The 20147-nt window shown below is 37.2% G+C and overlaps 11 protein-coding genes across 12 annotated transcripts; 3 read left to right on the top strand and 8 right to left on the bottom strand.

The window, feature by feature from the left end:
• The first annotated feature begins 1199 nt into the window (after positions 1–1199).
• On the top strand, positions 1200–2420 carry LOC9327823 (60S ribosomal protein L18a-like protein). Its single transcript, XM_002894401.2, has 4 exons — positions 1200–1514; positions 1874–1949; positions 2052–2166; positions 2253–2420. Exons 1-4 carry the CDS (start codon positions 1307–1309, stop codon positions 2313–2315), a joined length of 462 nt encoding a protein of 153 aa, XP_002894447.1. The 5' UTR covers positions 1200–1306; the 3' UTR covers positions 2316–2420.
• A 42-nt stretch (positions 2421–2462) lies between these two features.
• On the bottom strand, positions 2463–3394 carry LOC9327822 (putative F-box protein At1g53550). The gene has a single exon (XM_021011539.1). It carries the CDS (start codon positions 3199–3201, stop codon positions 2479–2481), a length of 723 nt encoding a protein of 240 aa, XP_020867198.1. The 5' UTR covers positions 3202–3394; the 3' UTR covers positions 2463–2478.
• A 1333-nt stretch (positions 3395–4727) lies between these two features.
• On the bottom strand, positions 4728–6147 carry LOC110224718 (probable F-box protein At1g53815). Its single transcript, XM_021011509.1, has one exon. The coding sequence runs from the start codon at positions 6086–6088 to the stop codon at positions 4928–4930; it is 1161 nt and encodes a 386-aa protein (XP_020867168.1). The 5' UTR covers positions 6089–6147; the 3' UTR covers positions 4728–4927.
• Positions 6148–7184: 1037 nt separating this feature from the next.
• LOC9327821 (putative F-box protein At1g53550) lies at positions 7185–8251 on the bottom strand. The gene has a single exon (XM_021011536.1). It carries the CDS (start codon positions 8198–8200, stop codon positions 7382–7384), a length of 819 nt encoding a protein of 272 aa, XP_020867195.1. The 5' UTR covers positions 8201–8251; the 3' UTR covers positions 7185–7381.
• Positions 8252–9484: 1233 nt separating this feature from the next.
• Positions 9485–10926, bottom strand: LOC9327820 (putative F-box protein At1g53550). The gene is given in 2 exon segments (XM_021011506.1): positions 9485–10336; positions 10338–10926. Coding segments are annotated over 2 exon segments (1203 nt in total). The 5' UTR covers positions 10752–10926; the 3' UTR covers positions 9485–9547.
• A 1029-nt stretch (positions 10927–11955) lies between these two features.
• LOC110224717 (putative F-box protein At1g53550) lies at positions 11956–13582 on the bottom strand. The gene has a single exon (XM_021011505.1). It carries the CDS (start codon positions 13252–13254, stop codon positions 12025–12027), a length of 1230 nt encoding a protein of 409 aa, XP_020867164.1. The 5' UTR covers positions 13255–13582; the 3' UTR covers positions 11956–12024.
• Positions 13583–14848: 1266 nt separating this feature from the next.
• LOC110224719 lies at positions 14849–16166 on the top strand. The gene has a single exon (XM_021011538.1). The coding sequence runs from the start codon at positions 15408–15410 to the stop codon at positions 16146–16148; it is 741 nt and encodes a 246-aa protein (XP_020867197.1). The 5' UTR covers positions 14849–15407; the 3' UTR covers positions 16149–16166.
• A 72-nt stretch (positions 16167–16238) lies between these two features.
• LOC9327819 lies at positions 16239–16639 on the bottom strand. Its single transcript, XM_002891711.2, is given in 1 exon segment — positions 16239–16639. A coding segment is annotated over 1 exon segment (207 nt). The 3' UTR covers positions 16239–16432.
• Positions 16640–16759: 120 nt separating this feature from the next.
• Positions 16760–16878, top strand: LOC110224724. Its single transcript, XM_021011553.1, has one exon. The coding sequence runs from the start codon at positions 16760–16762 to the stop codon at positions 16868–16870; it is 111 nt and encodes a 36-aa protein (XP_020867212.1). The 3' UTR covers positions 16871–16878.
• A 199-nt stretch (positions 16879–17077) lies between these two features.
• LOC9327818 (17.6 kDa class I heat shock protein 3) lies at positions 17078–17759 on the bottom strand. The gene has a single exon (XM_021011547.1). It carries the CDS (start codon positions 17666–17668, stop codon positions 17195–17197), a length of 474 nt encoding a protein of 157 aa, XP_020867206.1. The 5' UTR covers positions 17669–17759; the 3' UTR covers positions 17078–17194.
• Positions 17760–18157: 398 nt separating this feature from the next.
• On the bottom strand, positions 18158–20127 carry LOC9330508 (mitochondrial inner membrane protease subunit 1). Of its 2 annotated transcripts, none has more exons than XM_002891709.2 (4): positions 19867–20127; positions 19551–19775; positions 18575–18685; positions 18158–18480 (listed from the first exon to the last, which is right to left on the bottom strand). In XM_002891709.2, exons 1-4 carry the CDS (start codon positions 19999–20001, stop codon positions 18445–18447), a joined length of 507 nt encoding a protein of 168 aa, XP_002891755.1. In that variant the 5' UTR covers positions 20002–20127; the 3' UTR covers positions 18158–18444. The 2 variants fall into 2 exon arrangements, with proteins under 2 accessions (XP_002891755.1, XP_020867204.1); XM_021011545.1 differs by having other exon boundaries at positions 19857–20080.
• Positions 20128–20147: the final 20 nt, after the last annotated feature.

Here is a 20147-nt window from a genome sequence, read left to right as displayed (position 1 = left end):
TTTTTTTTCCAAATAAAGTTCAAAGATGGAAATTTTTTGCGACATGGGTTTTGAGATTTTTGTGTTTTTTTTCTAAATCATTATAGTTTTGGTTGATGATTACTCTTTGGTTAATTGGTTTTGTGCGGGTAATCATGTTATGAACACTCAATGGAACTCGACTTCTTATAAGGTCTGTTTCTGTTGGTTGATGTAACATCATGTAAGTGTTTACATTTCCACTGTTTGGTTTAAATCAAAAATTCAGTAGTATCTCGTTCTTTGCTCCCCCAAAGCCAAAGCTCCGGTGTGAAATTCGTCATTTTGAAAGCAGATGTGTTTCTTGAACCCGGTGACAGGGATGTGAAACCAAAATTACAATCCACTGAGATGCGCTAGAAGTAAAGAGAGTAATAATCAACATTTTTGTAGCAGATTCATGCTGCACCTGGCCATACTGTAGGATGGGTTACATACTTACATATGTTACTGAAGAAGAGGCTCATCAGTCTCAAACAAGAATAGCTTTTACCGGGGATGATGTCCTCATCTGTGGTTGTTGGAAGACGGACTTTCTGGTACAAAAAAAGCAGAGGAAAAGTCAGTAATAAAGAACCAAAATCCGCGATGTAGATGCAATATATCTAGATTTTGTTCATGCAAAGTCACTCATACTGTTCAAAGACTCAATCTAAAACGCTTTTGTTGATCTTTTTACCAGATATCTACACTGCCAAAAGACACATTGATCTATCCAGCTCGTGACTACAAAGATTTCACGGTCATACAAAACGCAATATTCATTATGTCAAGCTATGTTATTCCGTTTTGTATGCTCAAGTAGTCATAATAACTGCGGGCTCCGGTTTTTGCACTTACAGATCTGAATCTTGCATATAGAAAGATGATTGATGTTGCAGTACCAGCAGATATGGTGAGTCTGCCTTCTCAAACCTACTAAAAAACTCTACACAATTTGTTTCTCTCTTTCACTCATCCTTCATTCTATATTTACTAGAAACCCATAAAACTCTTGAGAGTTTGTTTGTCCAATAAAATCGTTGTTGCATTAGATAAGATTGTGTAAATTAGATTAAACATGTGGGATTTGTTATGAAGATTCGATGAAGACAGTAATTGCGTGTTCAACTTTTGTTTGGTTTGCTGATTGATTGATGTGTTAACTACTTCAATTAACAATAGCATAATCTAAATGAGCTTTTCTAACAACAACCACTCGTCCATGTGTCTGCTGCCACGTGTCTAATTTGCTACAACCTTAAATCTGATTAAACAACAATGAGAGATAGAGAGAGAGAGAGACATAATGGGAAAAGAAAAAGACAAAAACAGAGGGGCTTCTCCTCCATCTTACGGCACGTTTCAAGGTGTCCCTACTTATCCTCCACCGTCGTATCCTCATCCTCCGTCGCATCATCCAGTCATCAGATTTCCTCAGCCGTCTCCACCTCCCGGAACATCTCATCACAACATTTCCGTTCATCAATACATCCAAGAACATCAAACCGTTCCTGGTAAGTGACTCTCCGAATCTTTAAAACCCTTTGTCAGAGCCAGCCTTGAATCTTGATCTTCAAGATGAAAAGTTTAGATTTTGCTTCATCTTTCGTCAACCCTTTTGATAGTATCTCCATGGTTACTAAAGATGAGACTGAGACTATGCCTGAGCTTGACACTAAAATTGTCTCTTCTTTATGATCCAACTGAGAAAACGTACTTCTCATTGATAAGATTCTTAAAAATGATATCAGAGTTTATTTCTTCCAGTACGCAAAAACTTAAACTCTCTATATTCAATGTTGGGAAGCTCTCTATGTTTCTAGCCACAATAGTTCACAAAGTTTTAAAACCAAATGTGTAACTTAATTTGCAGGTTACCCTGTTTCTGAAGGAAGACCTGCAAGACAAAACCGTCTTCCTTGTTGTGGTCTTGGCCTCGGTTGGTTCTTGTAAGTGTTTTGTGTTTTCTTAGCAAATCTCAAATTAGTCTTTGATTACAATCACTTAACATTTTGTCTGAAAAACTCGGTCTCTTTTTTTATATCTTCAAGGTTCATCATTGGTTTCCTCCTTGGTGCAATCCCATGGTACATAGGCGTATTCATTCTAGTATGTGCTAGGATCGATACGAGAGAGAAACCAGGATACATAGCTTGCACCATTGCAGTGAGTCTTTCACTAAACAATAATGTGTTTTATACATTAATCTTGAGATTTAATCAGTGTTTAACTAACACTTTATACTTTCACAGGCTGTTGTTGCTACAATTGCCATAGTTTTTGGTGTCATGGGAGGAAGAGGAGCCTGGTCGTGAAGTGTGCAAATTAAGACATTGTTCATCAAGTATCTTGAATGTGTATATTTTAGTGTGTGTGCTTGATGATTTAAGTGTGCAAATAAATACATTCTTCATCAAGTATCTTGAGCTGTGTTTATAATATATAGAATCAAAAGCTTATTTTGACTTTATAAAAGATTTACATAAGCTTAAGATCCTCTAGATAGTTTGCAAATGCGTGAACCCAACACCCACTAACCATAAGTGGAACTTCAAGTCTTACTCTTGTGATAATGTTCCTCTCGAGATTGTAGTACAAAACGAAAAAATGAACTACTGAATAGGATGGGTGCAACACAATTTCACCACTAGCAATCATTCCAGCAGCACGTACAGCAGAAATCATTACAGACAGCTGAGGCATTTGGTAGAGATACTTTGACCATTTATGTTCCTCCGCATTCTCTAAAACCCACAACTCAAACAGATTCTTGTAAGTATCACAATTACAAGCACCTAATTTACCCTTGTAGTCTATCAAAGCGAAACTGTAAGAACTGATCTTTTCGGCTGTCATGTCTTCTAGATCAACGTTAATAAAACTAAAACTCTCAGACCTAACATCAAAGCAAGCGATGGCAACGCAATGTCTTTTACCCTTATAGCACCCTGCTGGATAATACAAAACACCACTGATGCATATCTTATTATCATCGTGAGACATGTAAGGATAATGATTTGTGCAACATTGGATATTTCTCCATAAGAGATTTTTCTTTCGAGCCCCTCCTAATGTTAGAACTTGATACTGACTGGAATTTTGTGTGTCATACTCATACAAGGTGGTGATACGCAATATCTTGAACTGTTTGTCGATTGGATCATACCCAAAAGAAAAAGAATAATGGCTTACATTGTCCATGCATGAACCGCTCTGACTTATTCATAATCTCATCCATTCTCAGTCTAGGCAAGGCTAAACACTCTCCTGTGATGGGATTAGAATTTAGAAATCACCACCACTGGTGAAGGATGCATTGGATTCTTTCGATAATGTTGACGACAGACCAATCCGCCAACCGGAGGACGATATACACTGAAACCTTGCCCACGTGTCCTTTGATGAAGGGTGGCTACAAGAGACGTGTTCTCACCAGGATTGTGAAGCTGAGGTGAAGAGTAGACGAACAACTCTCTTTCATATTCTATGGTGAAAACGATCCGCGGTGGAGCCGGGGGCTTGATCGGGAACAACAGGTTGTAATTTGGAAGGCGGATTCGGGATGACCAGAGCTTAGATACGCAACGACACTGAGCTATAGATTTCAGAGGCAATCTCGACAAGATATTACTGATTACGAGATCAACAGGGATCCGATCAAAGTATTCGGTTTCTTCCACAGAGATTGAAGATCTCAGTTGATTCATGGTGGATGGATTAAAGGGCACGCTAGGTTTGGTGGCTCAGCTCGAGTCTCTCTCACTTGCTTTTATGTCCTTGCATAAGTTGGGCTTTTTATGGGCCCAAACTCACAATACACTCCTTCATTGTGGCCCATTTGTAAACGACTAACCAATTTAAAATTTACAAAAAATATTTGTTGGGTTTACCATACTTCTTTCAGTGTGGAATTTTAAAACAAGAACGTGAATTCAGAGCATCTCGAGATGAATTTTGTCGTCTTTTTAAATCTGCGTTTTAATTTCATAAGCGTGTGTGAACTTAGGGTCTAAGTAGAAGTAGCCTACGACTAGGAAAACTTGATATCACTCACCAACTACCCGATATCGATACAAACAATCACTTTGGTTTCAAACTTTCAACACATTTTTTTTCTGAAAATTCGGCTTTTTTATCGTCAAGGTTCATCATTGGTGCAATCCCATGGTGCATAGGTGTATTCATCCCATGGATCAATCTAGGATACGTAGATTGTACCATTGCAGTGTGTCTTTCACTAAACGATTATCGAGTTTTACACATTAATCTTGTGATTTAATCAGTGTTTTAACCGTTACTTTTTATAGGCTGTTCTTGCTAGCTAAAATTGCTATCGTTTTTGGAATCATGGGAGGATGAGGAGCTAGCTTGGTGGTGAATTGGAAATTAAAACATGGTTCATCAAAATATCTTGAATGCGTATAATTTTATAGAAGAAACTGTAGTTTTTGTTTTTCCATCGTGGAACATTCTCATAGTACTTAATTTGACTTTTAAGACAACTTTTTGCAGAGTTAGTTCCAGAGATAATATATTTACCAACTTAGATCCCTCGAGCAAGTTCTCAGCCAATTTATAAATCCTTCAAGCAAGTTCTCAGCCAATTTATAAATCCTTCAAGCAAGCTCCTCAGAACAATATCCCAATTTTAGAACGATCTAACACATTTAAGATCCTTTGAACATGTTCCTAGTGACAATTGCAGCAATTTAAATCATTTAAACATGTTTATCCCATTTATCCCTTGAACAAGAGAATTGGATTTTATAGCTTCATTGGGAAATTAGAGTAAAAGGCAGAACAGAGAAAACAAATGTTTTAAATTATATAACTAAACAGAGAAATAATAACTCCAAAAGACAGAAAAGAAAGAAAAAAATGACAAAGATAGATAATGTGATAAATTCGGTTTGGAAGAAGTGAACACTTACATAAGCTTGACATCCTCTACATAGTTTGGAAAAGCTTGAATCCTACACCCATGAAACTTTTTAAATAGTGGAGCTTCAAGTTTTACACCGGTGGTAATGTTGCTCTCGAGATTGTAGTACAAAACGAAGAAAGGATCTTGTGTAAAGCTTGGGTATAACACAAGTTGGCAACTACCAAACATTCCAGCAGGACGGACATGACTAGTTTCCTCGAGCCACGGATGAGATATTCCGTGGATATGCTTTGACCATTTATTTTGCTTGGCATCCTCCAAAACCCACAACTCCAAAAGATTAGTGTCAAACTCAAAACTACAAGCACCTAATTTACCCTTGTAGTCGATCAAAGTTAAAGTGCCAGATTTTATCTTTACTGCCATGTCTCGATCAATGTTAGTAAAACTAAACTTCTCAGACCTAACATCAAAGCAAACGATGGTACGTTTTCCCTTATAGATCTCTGCTGGATAATGCAAAACACCATCGATGCATATCGCAGTATCGTCTGAAGAAAAATGAATTTTGCAACATTGGATCTTTCTCCATAAGAGATTATTATATCCAGTCCCTAATGTGAGAACTTGATACTCATCTGACAAATGTTGTGAGCCAGTACGCATCCAGGTGATACACAACACTTTGAACTGTTTGTCGATTGGATCATACCCAAACGAATATCTTGCTTTATCAAATAACCACTCTGACTGATCAATCCCATTTAAACTCAGTTTGGGCAAGTTTAAAGACTCTCCTGTGATGGGATTATAAATCAACCCCACTGAATTGTACTGACGACACACCAGTCCGCAGACAGGACCACATATCTTATAGAACTTGGTGTTACCAGTCCTATTATGAAGGGTGGCTACAAGAGACGAGTTCTGATCCGGATTGTGAGGCTGAGGTGAAGAATAGAAGAAACACTCTCCTGAAACGTCGATGGTGAAAAGGATCCGTGGTGGAGCTGGGGTCTTGATCGGGAACAACTGGTCGTAATTTGGACGGCGAATTATGGACGACCAGAGCTTGGATACGCAACGACACTGAGCTTTAGACTTCACCGGCAATCTCGACAAGATATTACTGATGACGAGATCAACAGGGATCCGATCAAAGTATTTTGTTTCTTCTCCAGAGATTGAAGAAGGCCTTTTCATGGTGGATGGATTAAGGAGAGCGCTAGGTTTTGGTGGCTCAGCTAGAGAGTCTCGACGTGCTTTATACCTAAACCTAACCTATATATCCCTCGACCACGATCCACAAGTTGGGCTTTATTAGGGGCCCAATACTTAATGTGACCCATTTGTATATATGAATCATTTTTTTGATAGGAAATATATATGAATCATTAACCACCAATTTATCATTTGAATCATTGTATATATGAATCAATTTTCGATGATTTAAAGCATGAACTATGCATCTGGTGATTAAAATGCTCAATTTTATGTTGACTTTCACTTAAATCACAAATTTTCGTTGATTTAAAGCATGAATTCTGCATTTGGTGATTAAAAAGTTCAATTTTCTTCTTTCGATTCCGATTTTGTGCCTCAATTGGCTTTGTCAACAAGAATTTGTGATTAAATTGAAAATCAACATAAAATTGAGCATTTTAATCACTAGGTACAGAGTTCATGCTTTCAACAACGAAAATGAACAACTGATGATTTATATGACATTTTTCTCATTTAAATTTACAATAACATTTTCGAATGCGCGTATTTAAATAAGAACGTGTGAAATTTTAAGCCATCTTTATCAGTAGAAACTGTAGGAGTTTCTCAAAATAATGTATTTTAATAATTATCATATAATCTTATTATTTATTTAAATAATTATTCAGAAAGTAATTATTTAACCTATTAAAATATGACATGTGTAGACAACAGTTTCTAGGATTTTTCTGCATAGAAACGTTTCTCAATCTCTCTACTCCTTTATTATTATTTTTTGTTTTTTTATTAATGAAAAACCATGTGAGAAACTCCTAATAGAGATGCTCAGCATCTCGAGATGGAGTACCGTTTCTGCAAAGGTTTTTGTTAGAGAGAATAATTTGATAACTCAAAGATCAACTTCCTTCTTGTTTTCAGCAAGGTTAGGCCACAAAAAAGGCATCAAAACCTAATTTGTTCATGTAAATAACGCAGAAACTGACTTTGTGTTTCCTCTCCTTTTGTAACCAAGCAGAGGATTGAATAAATAGTCAAGACACGCAAGAAACACAAAGGACAAAGATATATAAGTTCTTTTTGAATAGAAGTAAACACTTACATAAGCTTAAGATCCTCTACATAGTTTGTAAATGCGTGAACATCACACCCAATAAACAATAGTGAAACTTCAAGTTTTACTCTTGTGAGAATGTTGCTCTCGAGGTTGTAGTAAAAAGATGAAGAAAGGATCTTGTGTACACCGAGGGTAAAACACAATTTCGCCACTATCAATCATTCCAGCAACACTTGCATAAGTAAATCTATACAAATGGGGCATTTGGTATGTTTTCCGGTACTGAGCCTTGCGGGATAATACAAAACTCCATTGATGCATATACCATTATCTTCTAGTGGATAATGAACTATGCGACATTGGATCTTTCTCCATGAATGATTTCCAAACCCTAACGTTAGAACTTGATACTCACTAGACCGCTCGTGTGAGCCGCTACGCAACCATGTGATACGCAATACCTTGAATTGTTTTTCGATCGGATCATACCCAAAAGAATATCTTACTTTTCCATTTCTCCTCTCTGAATTCATCCCCTCCATTCTCAGTTTGGGTAAAGTGAAAGACTCTCCTGTGATGGGATTAGAAATTACCGCCACTGAATAGTTATTTTCGATATGTTGGCGACAGACCAATCCGTGGACAGGGCGACAAAACTTAAAGAAATTTGCGCTAGAAGTCCTCTGAAGAGAGGTGGCTACAAGAGACAAGTTCCTACACGGATTGTGAGGCTGAGGTGAAGAGTTGAATAACAACTCTTCTGAAACTTTGAACGCGAAAAGGAGCCGCGGTGTAGCCGGAGACTTGAACGGGAACAACAGGTTGTAATTTGGACGGCGAACTATGGACGACCACAGTTTGGATACACAACGACACCTCGCAATACACTCCAGAGGCAATCTCGACAAGATATTGATGATGAGATCAACGGGAATCGGATCAAAGTAACATGTTTCCTCTCCAGATGTTGAAGATCGTTTATTGGATCTGGCTACGATTAGGTTATCCTTGTAAACTTGCTGCTTACGTTTTCTCATGATGAATTAAAACCCTAGATTTTGGCTCTGTAGTGGTGTGCTTATTGATTTTCTTTTTATCGTGGAATCATATATTTCTGCAAAGTGGTTGCTCCTTGCCTCCTTCTCAGTCTTCCATAACTTGGGCTTTATTAAGGCCCAATAGCTCTACTCACTCATTTCTGGCCCCAATTAGCCTGATACATGCATTCTTCTTGTTTATTTATGTAAAAGGTAAAATACAATCTACATAAATATTGATGAAGAAATCAACAGGCTACGGTTTTTTTCTCCAGAGATTGAAGAACACCTCGGTGTGGTTGGATTAAAGGACACGCTAGATTTTGGTTTTTGGATCACAGCTATAGTCTCGGTTCTGTGATAACGAGAAATCAATAAGAAAGTTCAAATCGATTTCATAAGGATAACTTGTTACAACGTTCCTAAAACGCGATAACAACTTCTCACCTGCAAGAGTCTCGAGAAGAGATTCTCCAGCAAAACGATGAGGGAAGCAACCAGAAAGTTCTAGAAGAAATACAACAATAACAACTTTTGCATAAAAAAAGTGTGAGCTCACACGCAGCTCTTTTATAGAAGATAAACAGTGTTAACAGCTTCTCCCGTCATCTTCCGTCACCGTTACTGCAAGTGGCTTAATTCTCCAGCTCATCGCTTCACACGTGACCTCCCTTCACACGTGCGATCATATCTTCTAGAAGGCTATATCATTCTGTTTCGAAAGAAGACATTTTAATTTGTTCTTAGCAAGCAACAAGAAGAAAGATTCAGCCAAAATTTTCTTTCCTTGAAAAAAGAATATCGTCGCTCCTAGTATCGAGCAGCTCATGAAACTCTATCCCACGCGAAAATCTAACCACAATGGTATTCAATGTATATATGTGAAATACAATCTACATGAATTTTTTCATCTTTTTGAATAGCCAGATTAATACAAACATATGTATCTGGTTCTTCTTCTTGGAGTTCTTAAAGTGTCTTCAACTCTTCATGCTAATTTCACAACATTTTGTAAAGATCTCATTACTTTTACAAGGTGTTGTTCCTACAATTGCCATAATTTCTAGTGGATCATTGGGGGAAAAGACGCAACTAAAACATTATTGTTTTCTGTAATGTCTCAAAATTGAGCTGTGTTTGCAATAAAATCAAAAGCTTATTTGAACATTGTTAGACATTAAGCTTTGGTTATGCAGAGGTTTGAATACAGTCATGATTTTTCTTTCCCTTTGCAGAGTTCCATAGATATCTTCAAAAAAACTTAAAAGACCCACAAGAAAAAAAGAGAAACAAATTAAGATAGATAAATGTGATTAGGTCTGTCTGGGAGAAAGAGTAATTAAACACCTAGATAAGCGTCACATCCTCTACAAAATTTGAAAATGTGTAAAATCTACCATAAGTTAACTGTTTACGTATTGGAACTTGAAGTGTTACTCTTGTAATAATGTTCCTCTCCAGATTGTAGAAGTAGAGGAAAGGATATCTTGTATAAGCACTAAATCTTGGGTACAACACAATTTCACCACTTGCAATCATTCCAGCACATTCTAAGACGCCCAAATGTGGCATTTTGTAGATATGCTTTGACCATTTATGTTCCTCCGCATTCTCTAAAACCCACAACTCAAAATTATGGAGATGATCAGAAATACAAACACCTAACTTACCATTGTAGTCGATGACACTAACAAAGAGATAGGTCACTATTGACACGTCTTTATCAATATCAGTAAAACTGAATTTTTCAGACCTAACATTAAAGCAAACCATGGTAGATTTTCCGGTATTAAGCCTTGCGGGATAATACAAAACACCATTGATGCATATACCATAATCTTCTAGAATATAATGAGGTGTGCAACATTGGATCTTTCTCCATGAAAGATTTCCAAGCCCTAATGTCAGAACTTGATACTCACTATACCACCACTGTGAGTCCCTAGGCAACAATGTGATACGCAATACCTTGAATTGTTTGTCGATCGGATCATACCCAAAAGAATAACTTACTTTTCCAATTCTCGTCTCTGAATTCACCCCCTTCATTCTCAGTTTGGGTAAGGCTAAATACTCTCCTGTGATGGGATTAGAAATCACCGCAGATGAATAGTTCTCTTCGATATGCATGCTGACAACATACCAGTCCGTGGACAGGGCGACATAATTGAAAGAAACTTGTGTTACAAGTAGTCTTCTGAAGAGAGGTGGCTACAAGAGACGAGTGCCTATCCGGATTGAAATGCTGAGGTGAAGCGTTGAATAACAACTCTCCTGGAACTTTGAAGACGAAAAGAAGCCGCGGTGTAGCCGGAGACTTGAGCGGGAACAACAGGTTGTAATTTGGACGGCGGATTATGGACGACCACAGTTTCGATACACAACGACACCTTGCAATACACTCCAGAGACAATCTCGACAAGATATTGATGACGAGATCAACGGGAATTGGATCAGAGTAACATGTTTCTTCTCCAGATGTTGAAGATCGTTTATTGGATCCGGCTACGGTTAGGTCATCCTCGATGACTTGCTGCTCATGTTTTCTCATGATGAATGAAAACCCTAGATTTTGGCTCTGTGATGGTGTCCCCAATCTGAACAAAAGATATGGAATAATAATTCCTAAAATATCAAGGAATTGGAAGACTCTGTCTTCTAGCGGATGCTGCACCCAAGCTCCATAAGTTGGGCCTTTATATTTAGGCCCCAATACCTTCCTCAGATCCGGGCTTACAGTTTGAACTTTGAAACATCACATTTGTTTAGATATGTAAAATACAATCTGCGTGAATTCATTCATCTAATCGATAAATTAATACAAATCGATAAATTAATACAATAATAATTTTTTAAAAAATCCTATGTAAACATATGGTCTTTTCAATATCATAAATTAATAATTGTATAAATATGTCAACTATATATATATATATATATATATATATATATATATATATATATTATGTAAAAAACTTCAATGAAATATAATTCTAGTATTATTTTTTTTTTGCTTAAATTCGCATTAGTTCTTGTTTGAGTTTAATTCTATTATTTTTACTGTATCAATAAGATTAATTATTTTGTAGACATAATAATTATTTTTTACTTGTAATTGGTTCTAGAAAGATATTTTATATTATGAAGAAAATCTTATAACCGAGATGTAGCTTTCTTTACAGACTGTTCAGATTTGGTGAAGATGGTGTCTTCCCCAACCGAATGGCCGGCCTTCTCAGTGTATTTGGAAGATTTGAAGAGTGACAAAGAAGAATTCTCTAATTTTTTTTTATCTTTAATTCCGCGTAGCGCAAATGTAAAAGCGGATAATTTGGCACGAAAAATTCGTACCGAACCGCATCATATCACTTATGTAAACAACATTCCCCAGGAATGGCTCTTTTAAGCATCCATTTTATTTAAGCTGTTGACAAAAAAAAAAATTAAAAAGTTGCATAATTAGGGAAACTCTCTATAAATTAATATTTATTAATTTATCAATAAATTAATAACTCTATAAATTAATAGAATTTTGCAGTCCCAACATTATTAATTTATAGAGGTTTCATATGTAAAATACAATCTGCGTGAATTCATTCATCTTTTTGAATAGCCAGATAACATTGAACATGTATCTGGTTCTTCTTGGAGTTCTAATTTCACAACTTAAGTGGACACAATTCAAGATACACAATTTAAGTTTTCAAGATTGAGATTTAAGCAGATAAATAAGAAAATTATTAAAAAAAAAAAAAAAGACTGAAAAGACGCACAAGAACAAGAGAAGACAAAAGACTGTTTGTGTCTTTGGGAGAAGTAAACACTTAGATAAGTGTCACAGCCTCTACAAAGTTTATAAATGTGTAAACTCTACAATAGTTGAACTTTCCTAATACTGGAACTTCAAGTCTTACTCTTGTGATAATGTTGCTCTCGAGATTGTAGTAATAGATGAAGAAAATATCTCTTGTATAGTCTGGGAACAACACAATTTCACCACTAGAAACCATTCCAGCAAGGCGTAAATCATGTCTCGTTTCATTCAGCCATTGATGGGGCATTTGGTAGATATGCTTTAACCATTTATGTTCCTCCGCATCCTCTAAAACCCACAACTCAAAAACATTATTGTTAATATCAAAACTACAAGCACCTAATTTACCCTTGTAGTCGATCAAAGTGGAACTCACGGGATATACCATCTTTAGTGCCATGTAATTATCAATATTAATAAAGCTGAATTTCTCAGACCTAACATCAAAGCAAACTACAGTATATTTTCCGTTGTTGAACCCTGCTGGATAATACAAAACACCATTGATCCATATACCATTTCCTTCTAGAGGATAATGAAGTGTGCAACATTGGATCTTTCGCCATGAAAGATTTCCAGTCCCTAATGCCAGAACTTGATACTCCCCACACGACTCGCGTTCGCCGCAACGCAACCAGGTAATCCGCAATACCTTAAACTGTTTGTCGATTGGATCATACCCAAAATAATATCTTACTTTTCCGTTATTCCTCTCTGAGTTACATCCTACCATTCTCAGTTTGGGTAGGGTTAAAGACTCTCCTGTGATGGGATTAGTAATCACTGCAAATGTGTAATTTCCTTCAGCATGCTGACGACAGACCAGTCCACGGACATGGCCACTAAATTTAGAGAAATTTGTACTAGAAGTCCTCCGACGAAGGGTGGCTACAAGAGACGAGTTCATATTCGGATTGTGAGGTTGAGGTGAAGAATTGAATAACAACTCTTCTGCAACTTTGTAGACGAAAAGAAGCTGCGGTGGAGCCAAATCCATGGACTTGATCGGGAACAATTGGTTGTAATTTGGACGGCGAATTATGGATGACCAAAGCTTTGATACACAACGACACCTTACTATAAATTTTTGAGACAACCTTGACAAGATATTGATGACGAGATCAACGGGAATTGGATCAAAGCGTTCTACTTCTCTTCCACAGCTTGAAGATCGTTTATTGGGTCTGGACACGGTTAGGTTATTCTTGGTGACTTGCTGGTCAAGTTTACTCGTCATCATGATAGATGAAGCCCTAGAAAAAAAAATAGAGAAACTGTCCGCTTCTTCTTTTCTTTTGGGTCCTTAAATAGGGGAAGATAACATGAACGCAAATTGTAAATCATGGAATTAGGAAAGTAGTTGGGCTTTAATAGGGCCCGAAATCTACTCAATAAATATAAGCCCATAATTGTAGGCCCATTCCTACAATTAATTATATAATTTAGCGTCTACATTCAGATTCTCGCAATAGAGTGATGCTCTAGTTTTCATAGCATCTCCATTCAGATCCTCGCAATTTAATGATAAATTCATGTGAAAAAACGTCCATAGGATTTCTTACATAGTTAGATTAAACTAATGCTAATTTCAAAACATGTTTGTTTAAACATTCTCTTTATTTACCAATTCATATATTTGAGCTTTGACACGCAGTGCCGGCTTAACTAGGAGGGCAGAGAGTGCAGCCACCAGGGGCCCACAAAATAAGGGGGCCCACAAATTTTTTTGTTTGTTTGTTAGCATAGCAGAAAAAAAGTAAATCTTCGTAGGAAAAAAAAATTTAATTAAAAAGGGTCCATAAAATTTCTGAATTTCTTTCTAAACGTAACATTTTTTTTTTTTAATTGGGCCAAAATGTTGATTTACTTTAGCCCAACAATTAATTGATTTATTGGGCCAAATTTTGTTTACTTAAGAGCAATGGTTTACACCAATAAACGATTAATGTTCTCACAAAACTTTTCACCTTCTCAGTTCTCACAACGTCTCTTTGACGTGATTGAATCTCTTTTCTAGCAAGTGTTCACGGATCAAGACTCAAGAGACAACAATGAATGATTTCGTTTTGGATCTTATACAATAGTCAATTCAGTTCAAGTTCTCTGGCTCTGTTTATGTAAGTTTTCAATTTTCGGTTTTTATTGTATTTTTGCTCTGTTTGAACTCATGTTCTGCTTGAATTTTGCTCTGCTTTTTCTAAACTTGTGTTTCCTAAAACTGGAACTCACTTCACTAGTCACTAACAACTGGTCACTGAATATCTTTCAGGTTTACATTGTTCTTTTGGCATTCAAAAAATCAGATTCATTCTTCAAAATCAAGGTGCTATTCTTCTTTGCTTTGCATTTAGATTGCATCATGACGGGACAAAAGCCTGGATGTCAGAAAAGAAAAAAAAGAAAACAAGATGAATTGTTTGTTCAATCACTAAGAGGCTCTTTAGATAAATTTGTGACAAGAGCAAGTCCAAATGAAAATTCAGTATCTACTGGTATAAATAATGTTTCTCAATCAAATAATCATTTTGATGATGACGTTAGTCACTTGAGTGAGCATGATAATGTGGTTAATGCATCTAATGTTGAAAATTTGAATGTTTGTGAAAACCCAAGTTCTCTTGTTGATAAGTTTGATCCTAAGTATTGGGAAAACCTTGATAATAAAATGAGAGATGTGTTGGTTGAAAAAGGGCCTCAAAGAGAAATGAATGCTTCAAACGACTTTACCTGATGTGTCTATGGAACCTAATGCAATTCTTGAGTTTGTTGAAGATATTGGTTGTTATCCAAATGTTTCAATTGCATATCGAATCATGTTAACTATACCGGTGACAGTGGCTTCGGCGGAGAGAAGCTTTTCTAAATTAAAGTTGTTGAAAAATTATCTAAGATCTTCGATGTCTCAAGAAAGGTTGAATGGTTTAGCTATTTTGTGCATCGAAAAGAATATATTGGAGAGCATTGATTCTGAAACTATTATTCATGATTTTGCGTCGACTAAAGCTCGAAAAAATCGTATCGAGTGATCGTTTATATCTTTTGGGAATGACTACTGGTTATTGTTTTATTTTCAGGTTCAAAAGGATGTAAAGGTCTATATTCATGGAGATGGAAAAGCTACAAAAATCTTACAAGACGTCAAGGCTAACAAGAAACAGAGGAGAGCACAAAGTTTACATTTGTTGCTTTGTCTATGTGAACGTTGTTTTTTTGTTTTTTATTTGTGTAAACGCTTTTTTTTTTTATATAATAGGACTCTGTTTTTGTTTTTGTCAATTTGCCCCGGGGTCTATCAAAAGCTCAAGCCGGCACTGTTGACATGATCACATTATTTTTTCTACCATTGTCAAAAAAGAAGAGAATGCCACTTAGTCCATACCCACTGAAATATCTATGACACAAAGGCGTGCTCAACAAAGCAAGCATGAAACCAGTATTAATATGGTTTGTGTACGGTCTGGCCTCTTGGCTGCCAACCAGCTGATATGCTTACCTCCCTCGGGGGTCAGCTGGTGTCCTCTTGGCCCTTGGATTTGTTGGAATCTGTGGAAGACCAGGAATCAAAAGGTGTTCAGTAATCGTTTCTTTTCGGCGCAGGAGACATGCCTTAAGGCGATTGTTGATGCTAAAGAGTGGAGTCATGCTCAGCAAAAGACTTTCGGGGATCCTCCTCTTTCAGCCCCAGCGCCTACTAGGGTTTGCCATCCTCTGGTTTGGCATGGTGTGTCCTGCAGGTCTGATGCTGCTTGGCGGGCTGATTTAAAAGTGGCAGGGCTTGGATGGGTTTCTTCTTCCACGGAGGCTGGTACCACCTCTTCCGTCTCTCACTCTGCAATTTGTGAGAATGTTTCTTCACCTCTTATGGCCGAATGCTTGGCCGGTAGAGCTGCAATTCTGGAGGCAGTCAGTTCAGGAGTGGATCACTTCCCGTTGGAGTCTGATTGTCAACAACTGGTCGGAGCAATCAACTCTCGATCCGTTATTTTGGAAATTCATGGCGTATTGGCGGATATCTTTATTAGTATAAGCTCGTTCTCTAGTTTCCTTTGTCGGTTTATTCCTCGGTCATCTAATGTTGTGGCCGATACCTTAGCTAAGCATTGTCTCAGTTTTTATGGTCAGAACATTGGTTGAGCTTTTATAATATATTTGGTGCACAAAAAAAAAAGCAAGCATGAAAAAAAAAAAACCAATCGTCAAAGTTATGCTTCATATAAAGATTCATTAAAAACAATCTTTTCTTTCATAGAAGCATCTATCCATTGGAGATTTACAAAACTTTAAGCCCATAATCAACAGTTATGTTTTTAAGATCGAGAATGCTACATAAATAACTCAGACATCGGAACTTAACAACATTGTTTGGTCAGTGAATCAAACAAAACAATAAAAAGAATACTTACTATTAAGAAATCTGTTTACGGACAAAAAATTCTAAAGAAATGACGAATAACATTTAGGGCAGGATCTCTGATTTAAGACATGACAAAATAAACATGTAGAAAATCATAAAAAGGGAGAGACTGCTCCACTACATTGTATATAAATCTTGGCCGGGTGAAATTGGGAACTAACATGAAGATGCAAGAATCCATTTGGATCGGCCGTATCACAAACAAAACCATAACTATAGGAAAAGGAAAAAACGATAAAACAGTTTGGTTCTTGATCAAAGAAATGTGAGATCTTTTCTTCCGATTTGCAATAAAGAAGATTCTTTGCAAGAGGAAACAAAGAAAAGATCAATGGGTTTCGATTTATGCCCGCAACGGAACAAGAACAGCATTGGATCTCGCTGCTCTGATCTCTCAAAGGCACTTGGATTTAACCCTAATTGCGGCGATGTTTATTTATAAGCGCTTGATGAAGAAGACCTTCAGTATTTCGAATTGTCAAATTTACCCTTTGACCTATTTTTAGCCTATCTTTGTATTCTGTGAAAGGACCCAAGACTCTGGAAAATTTCCAAAATGTACCTCTAATGTTTTTAATTGTCTATTTAGTCCTCATGTTCTTATAGTAGTTGAGACAATCCAAGAAGGTAAACCAAGGCAAGGGGCATCTGTTTCAAAACACACTCTTATTAAGATTTGATGAAAATGATACAAAGATTACAGGAAAATCACACACACCAATTATTTCACTACAATCACACATTTTTTGGTCTTAAACATTCACCTTTAACCGGAGATATCAATGGACTTAACCTCAGGCTTCTTCTCTGGCACTTTAGGCACGGTAACCGACAACACACCATTCTCCATACTGGCCTTGATTTCTTCCATCTTCGCATTCTCCGGTAGCTTAAACCTCCTCATGAACTTCCCACTAGACCGCTCCACACGGTGCCACTTGTCATTCTTCTCTTCATTCTCATTGCTCCTCTCTCCGCTTATCTGAAGGATGTTGCCATCTTCAACCTCCACCTTCACCTCTTCTTTCTTTAGCCCCGGTAAGTCCGCCTTGAACACGTGCGCCTCAGGTGTCTCCTTCCAATCAACTTTGGCGTTAGTGAACGCTGCCACATCCTTAGCCGGTGCGTTTGCCAATCCTGACGGCGTCAAGAATCCTTCGAATGGATCCCATACGTCTAGAGAGAATGGATCGAAAACGTTCGTTCTTCTTCCTCCGAAGATGCTTGGAATTAGAGACATCGTTTCACTTCCTCTTGTGGTTACTATTTGCGTTTGCTCTGTTTCAAAGTTTTGCTTTGCTATGAACTCTTTGCTCTTTGTTGATTCAAACGCCTATGAGTCCTCACATATTTATAGGGAGAGAGTATGGAAAAGATGAGAGAGTTCTGCAAGTTTCTTGAAATATCATTTTGATCAATGGTGTTTTCTTGAAAAATCAGGGATCTTACGACTTTACCAGACTTCTCAAGTGCTTTCAAGAAGTTTCTGGTGTTGAGGTTGAGACGACGTGCAATGCATCAGGTCTGCGAGTGAACGCCTTGCCGTTTTTGTTTTTTTGGGCTACAAGGCCCATTAATGATTTCGGCTATATGGTTGACTCTTTTTTTTTTTTTTTTAATGTTGTTGTTGTTGTTGTGAACATTGAACAATTGGCTTCGGCCCCCAAATGAATCAAAACATCTAAAACTTTGTATCAAGGACACAATTATAATCCGATAACGCACCAGCTTTTTCGATCTAACACTATGATACTTAACATTTATATATTGTAGTTTTAGGTATTAGAAACAATGTCAGGACCATGGCTTTCCTCTATCAGTGCCGAAAAGGAGACTAGACGGAATCCTTATCCCACTTTCATGATCTTATCGAAATTTGAATGATACATTACTCGCATGAGTATGAGTTACAGTGCAACAAAATCGCTGGAGTAATCTCTTAACGCATCTTTATGCTGACGAAGCCGATACCGCTGAGAGACAACCTGATTACCTGAATGTGTATGTATCTGATCGTCATCTCAATGACCCAAAGTATTCTGGTGGCCAGACCTAGAGAAGCAAACAGATGGTTAAGGAGGAGATTATTGTCACTGTTTCACAGCTAGAAATTTGAAGAAAAGACTATCAGATTAGAAAGAGTTACCCGAAGAAGAGCTTTTCCTTCAATGAGACTGTAAGGTATAGGTCCAAAATGACGTGAATCCGTTGAAGCATATAAGTTATCTCCCTGAATCCAAACATGACCTTTTGGAACCTATTACAAAATTAAACACAGAACCCTTTCATCATACAAGCTTTGGTGTTAAAAACAGAATTAAACAGCAGAAAGCCTAGATGTTATAACTACTCTGAAATCGACTTTAATCGAAACCAATAACTAGCAATCATTCCCATTCTAGAGCATCCCAAATCATCAATCATACACAGATCAACCCTAAACCCTAGAAAATTGCAACATGCATCTTTTTACCAAAAACCCTTAATGCGATAACTACTCTGGAATCGACTTTAACAGAAACCAGTAACTAGCAATGCTTACCATCTAGACCATGACCATTCCAAATCATCAATGATACACAGAGAAACCCTGAAAGCTAAATTTGTATATTCAATCTTCTTTTACCTTAAACCTTAAATGCTATAACTACTCAAAAATCGGCTTTAATCGAAGCAATAACCAGCAATGCTTCACACTCTAGACCATCCCAAATTATCAATCATACACAGACACCCTAAACCTAGAAATTTGCAAATTCCATCTTCTTTTTTACCTTAAACCCTTAATGCTATGGCTACCACGAAATCGGCTTTAATCGAAACCAGTAAGCAACAATAATTCACATTCTAGACAATCCCAAATCATCAGTTATACACAGATAAACCCTAAACCCTAGAAAATTAGCACATTCTATCTCATAAAACTATAAACCCTAGAGCTACTCTGAAATCGACTTTAATCGAAACCAGTTTCTAGCAATGCCTCACCTTCTAAACCATCCCAAATCATCAATCACACACAGATAAACCCCTAAACCGTAGAAATTTGCAAATTCCATCATTTTTAACCAAATGCAACAAAAGATTGAATTTTTAGTAGAGAGATTGCTCAATGTTCATACCAAAACGCTGACCGAGGCATCACCGACCAATGGGTCAGCAGAGAAAGTGAGTCTATCGCCTTCTAAACCCAAGATTCGCTTTGTCACCATCCTCTTTGGGTCTCTAGGAGATCGAACCAATACAACGTCACCGAGCCCAATCTTACCAAACCGATGTGATAAATGTTCCGCCAAAATTACATCGCCGGTTAGATTAAGCGTCGGAAGCATGCTCGGTCCGTGAACCTGAAACCCCAAATATAAAGGAATCAGTTTTCTTGGAGAATACGAAAGAGAAATAGATTCAATTTCGTTTAGGTTACAAACAATTACAGACGTGAGTCGTGGAGATTATGTAACGATCAGTGACATGAAGCAAACAGAGAAACTTGGCGACGATTGATACATTCTCGAACGCTTCTTTCGCTGTTCCACGCCATTGCTTCAGAAAACTCAACAATCTCATACTCATCTCTCTCTCGGAGAAGCGAATCTCGTCAGAAGTAGCAGAAAAAGGCCGAAGACGACGAAGGTAGCGAACCTAGTCGACTCTAGACTCAAAACGACACGCAGTTGGTTATTCAAAATTCTAAACGACACCAAATTTTGACCTTTTAA

Source organism: Arabidopsis lyrata, assembly GCF_000004255.2.
Source record: "Arabidopsis lyrata subsp. lyrata unplaced genomic scaffold ARALYscaffold_1, whole genome shotgun sequence".
In the NCBI taxonomy this organism is placed as follows: Eukaryota; Viridiplantae; Streptophyta; class Magnoliopsida; order Brassicales; family Brassicaceae; genus Arabidopsis; species Arabidopsis lyrata.
This window is presented reverse-complemented; position numbering and strand designations above follow the sequence as displayed.

What these genes read in the sequence shown, in the direction of transcription:
- LOC9327823 (XM_002894401.2), top strand. Translation starts at nt 1,307, where the DNA reads ATGGGAAAAGAAAAAGACAAAAACAGAGGGGCTTCTCCTCCATCTTAC. An exon ending in CTTGGCCTCGGTTGGTTCTT is followed by an intron (nt 1,950 to 2,051) that starts GTAAGTGTTTTG and finishes TATATCTTCAAG; the next exon opens with GTTCATCATTGGTTTCCTCC. An exon ending in ACATAGCTTGCACCATTGCA is followed by an intron (nt 2,167 to 2,252) that starts GTGAGTCTTTCA and finishes ATACTTTCACAG; the next exon opens with GCTGTTGTTGCTACAATTGC.
- LOC9327822 (XM_021011539.1), bottom strand. Translation starts at nt 3,201, where the DNA reads ATGGACAATGTAAGCCATTATTCTTTTTCTTTTGGGTATGATCCAATC.
- LOC110224718 (XM_021011509.1), bottom strand. Translation starts at nt 6,088, where the DNA reads ATGAAAAGGCCTTCTTCAATCTCTGGAGAAGAAACAAAATACTTTGAT.
- LOC9327821 (XM_021011536.1), bottom strand. Translation starts at nt 8,200, where the DNA reads ATGAGAAAACGTAAGCAGCAAGTTTACAAGGATAACCTAATCGTAGCC.
- LOC110224717 (XM_021011505.1), bottom strand. Translation starts at nt 13,254, where the DNA reads ATGATGACGAGTAAACTTGACCAGCAAGTCACCAAGAATAACCTAACC.
- LOC110224719 (XM_021011538.1), top strand. Translation starts at nt 15,408, where the DNA reads ATGACACAAAGGCGTGCTCAACAAAGCAAGCATGAAACCAGTATTAAT.
- LOC110224724 (XM_021011553.1), top strand. Translation starts at nt 16,760, where the DNA reads ATGGGTTTCGATTTATGCCCGCAACGGAACAAGAACAGCATTGGATCT.
- LOC9327818 (XM_021011547.1), bottom strand. Translation starts at nt 17,668, where the DNA reads ATGTCTCTAATTCCAAGCATCTTCGGAGGAAGAAGAACGAACGTTTTC.
- LOC9330508 (XM_002891709.2), bottom strand. Translation starts at nt 20,001, where the DNA reads ATGAGTATGAGATTGTTGAGTTTTCTGAAGCAATGGCGTGGAACAGCG. An exon ending in ACATAATCTCCACGACTCAC is followed by an intron (nt 19,776 to 19,866) that starts GTCTGTAATTGT and finishes TTGGGGTTTCAG; the next exon opens with GTTCACGGACCGAGCATGCT. An exon ending in ATGCCTCGGTCAGCGTTTTG is followed by an intron (nt 18,686 to 19,550) that starts GTATGAACATTG and finishes ATTTTGTAATAG; the next exon opens with GTTCCAAAAGGTCATGTTTG.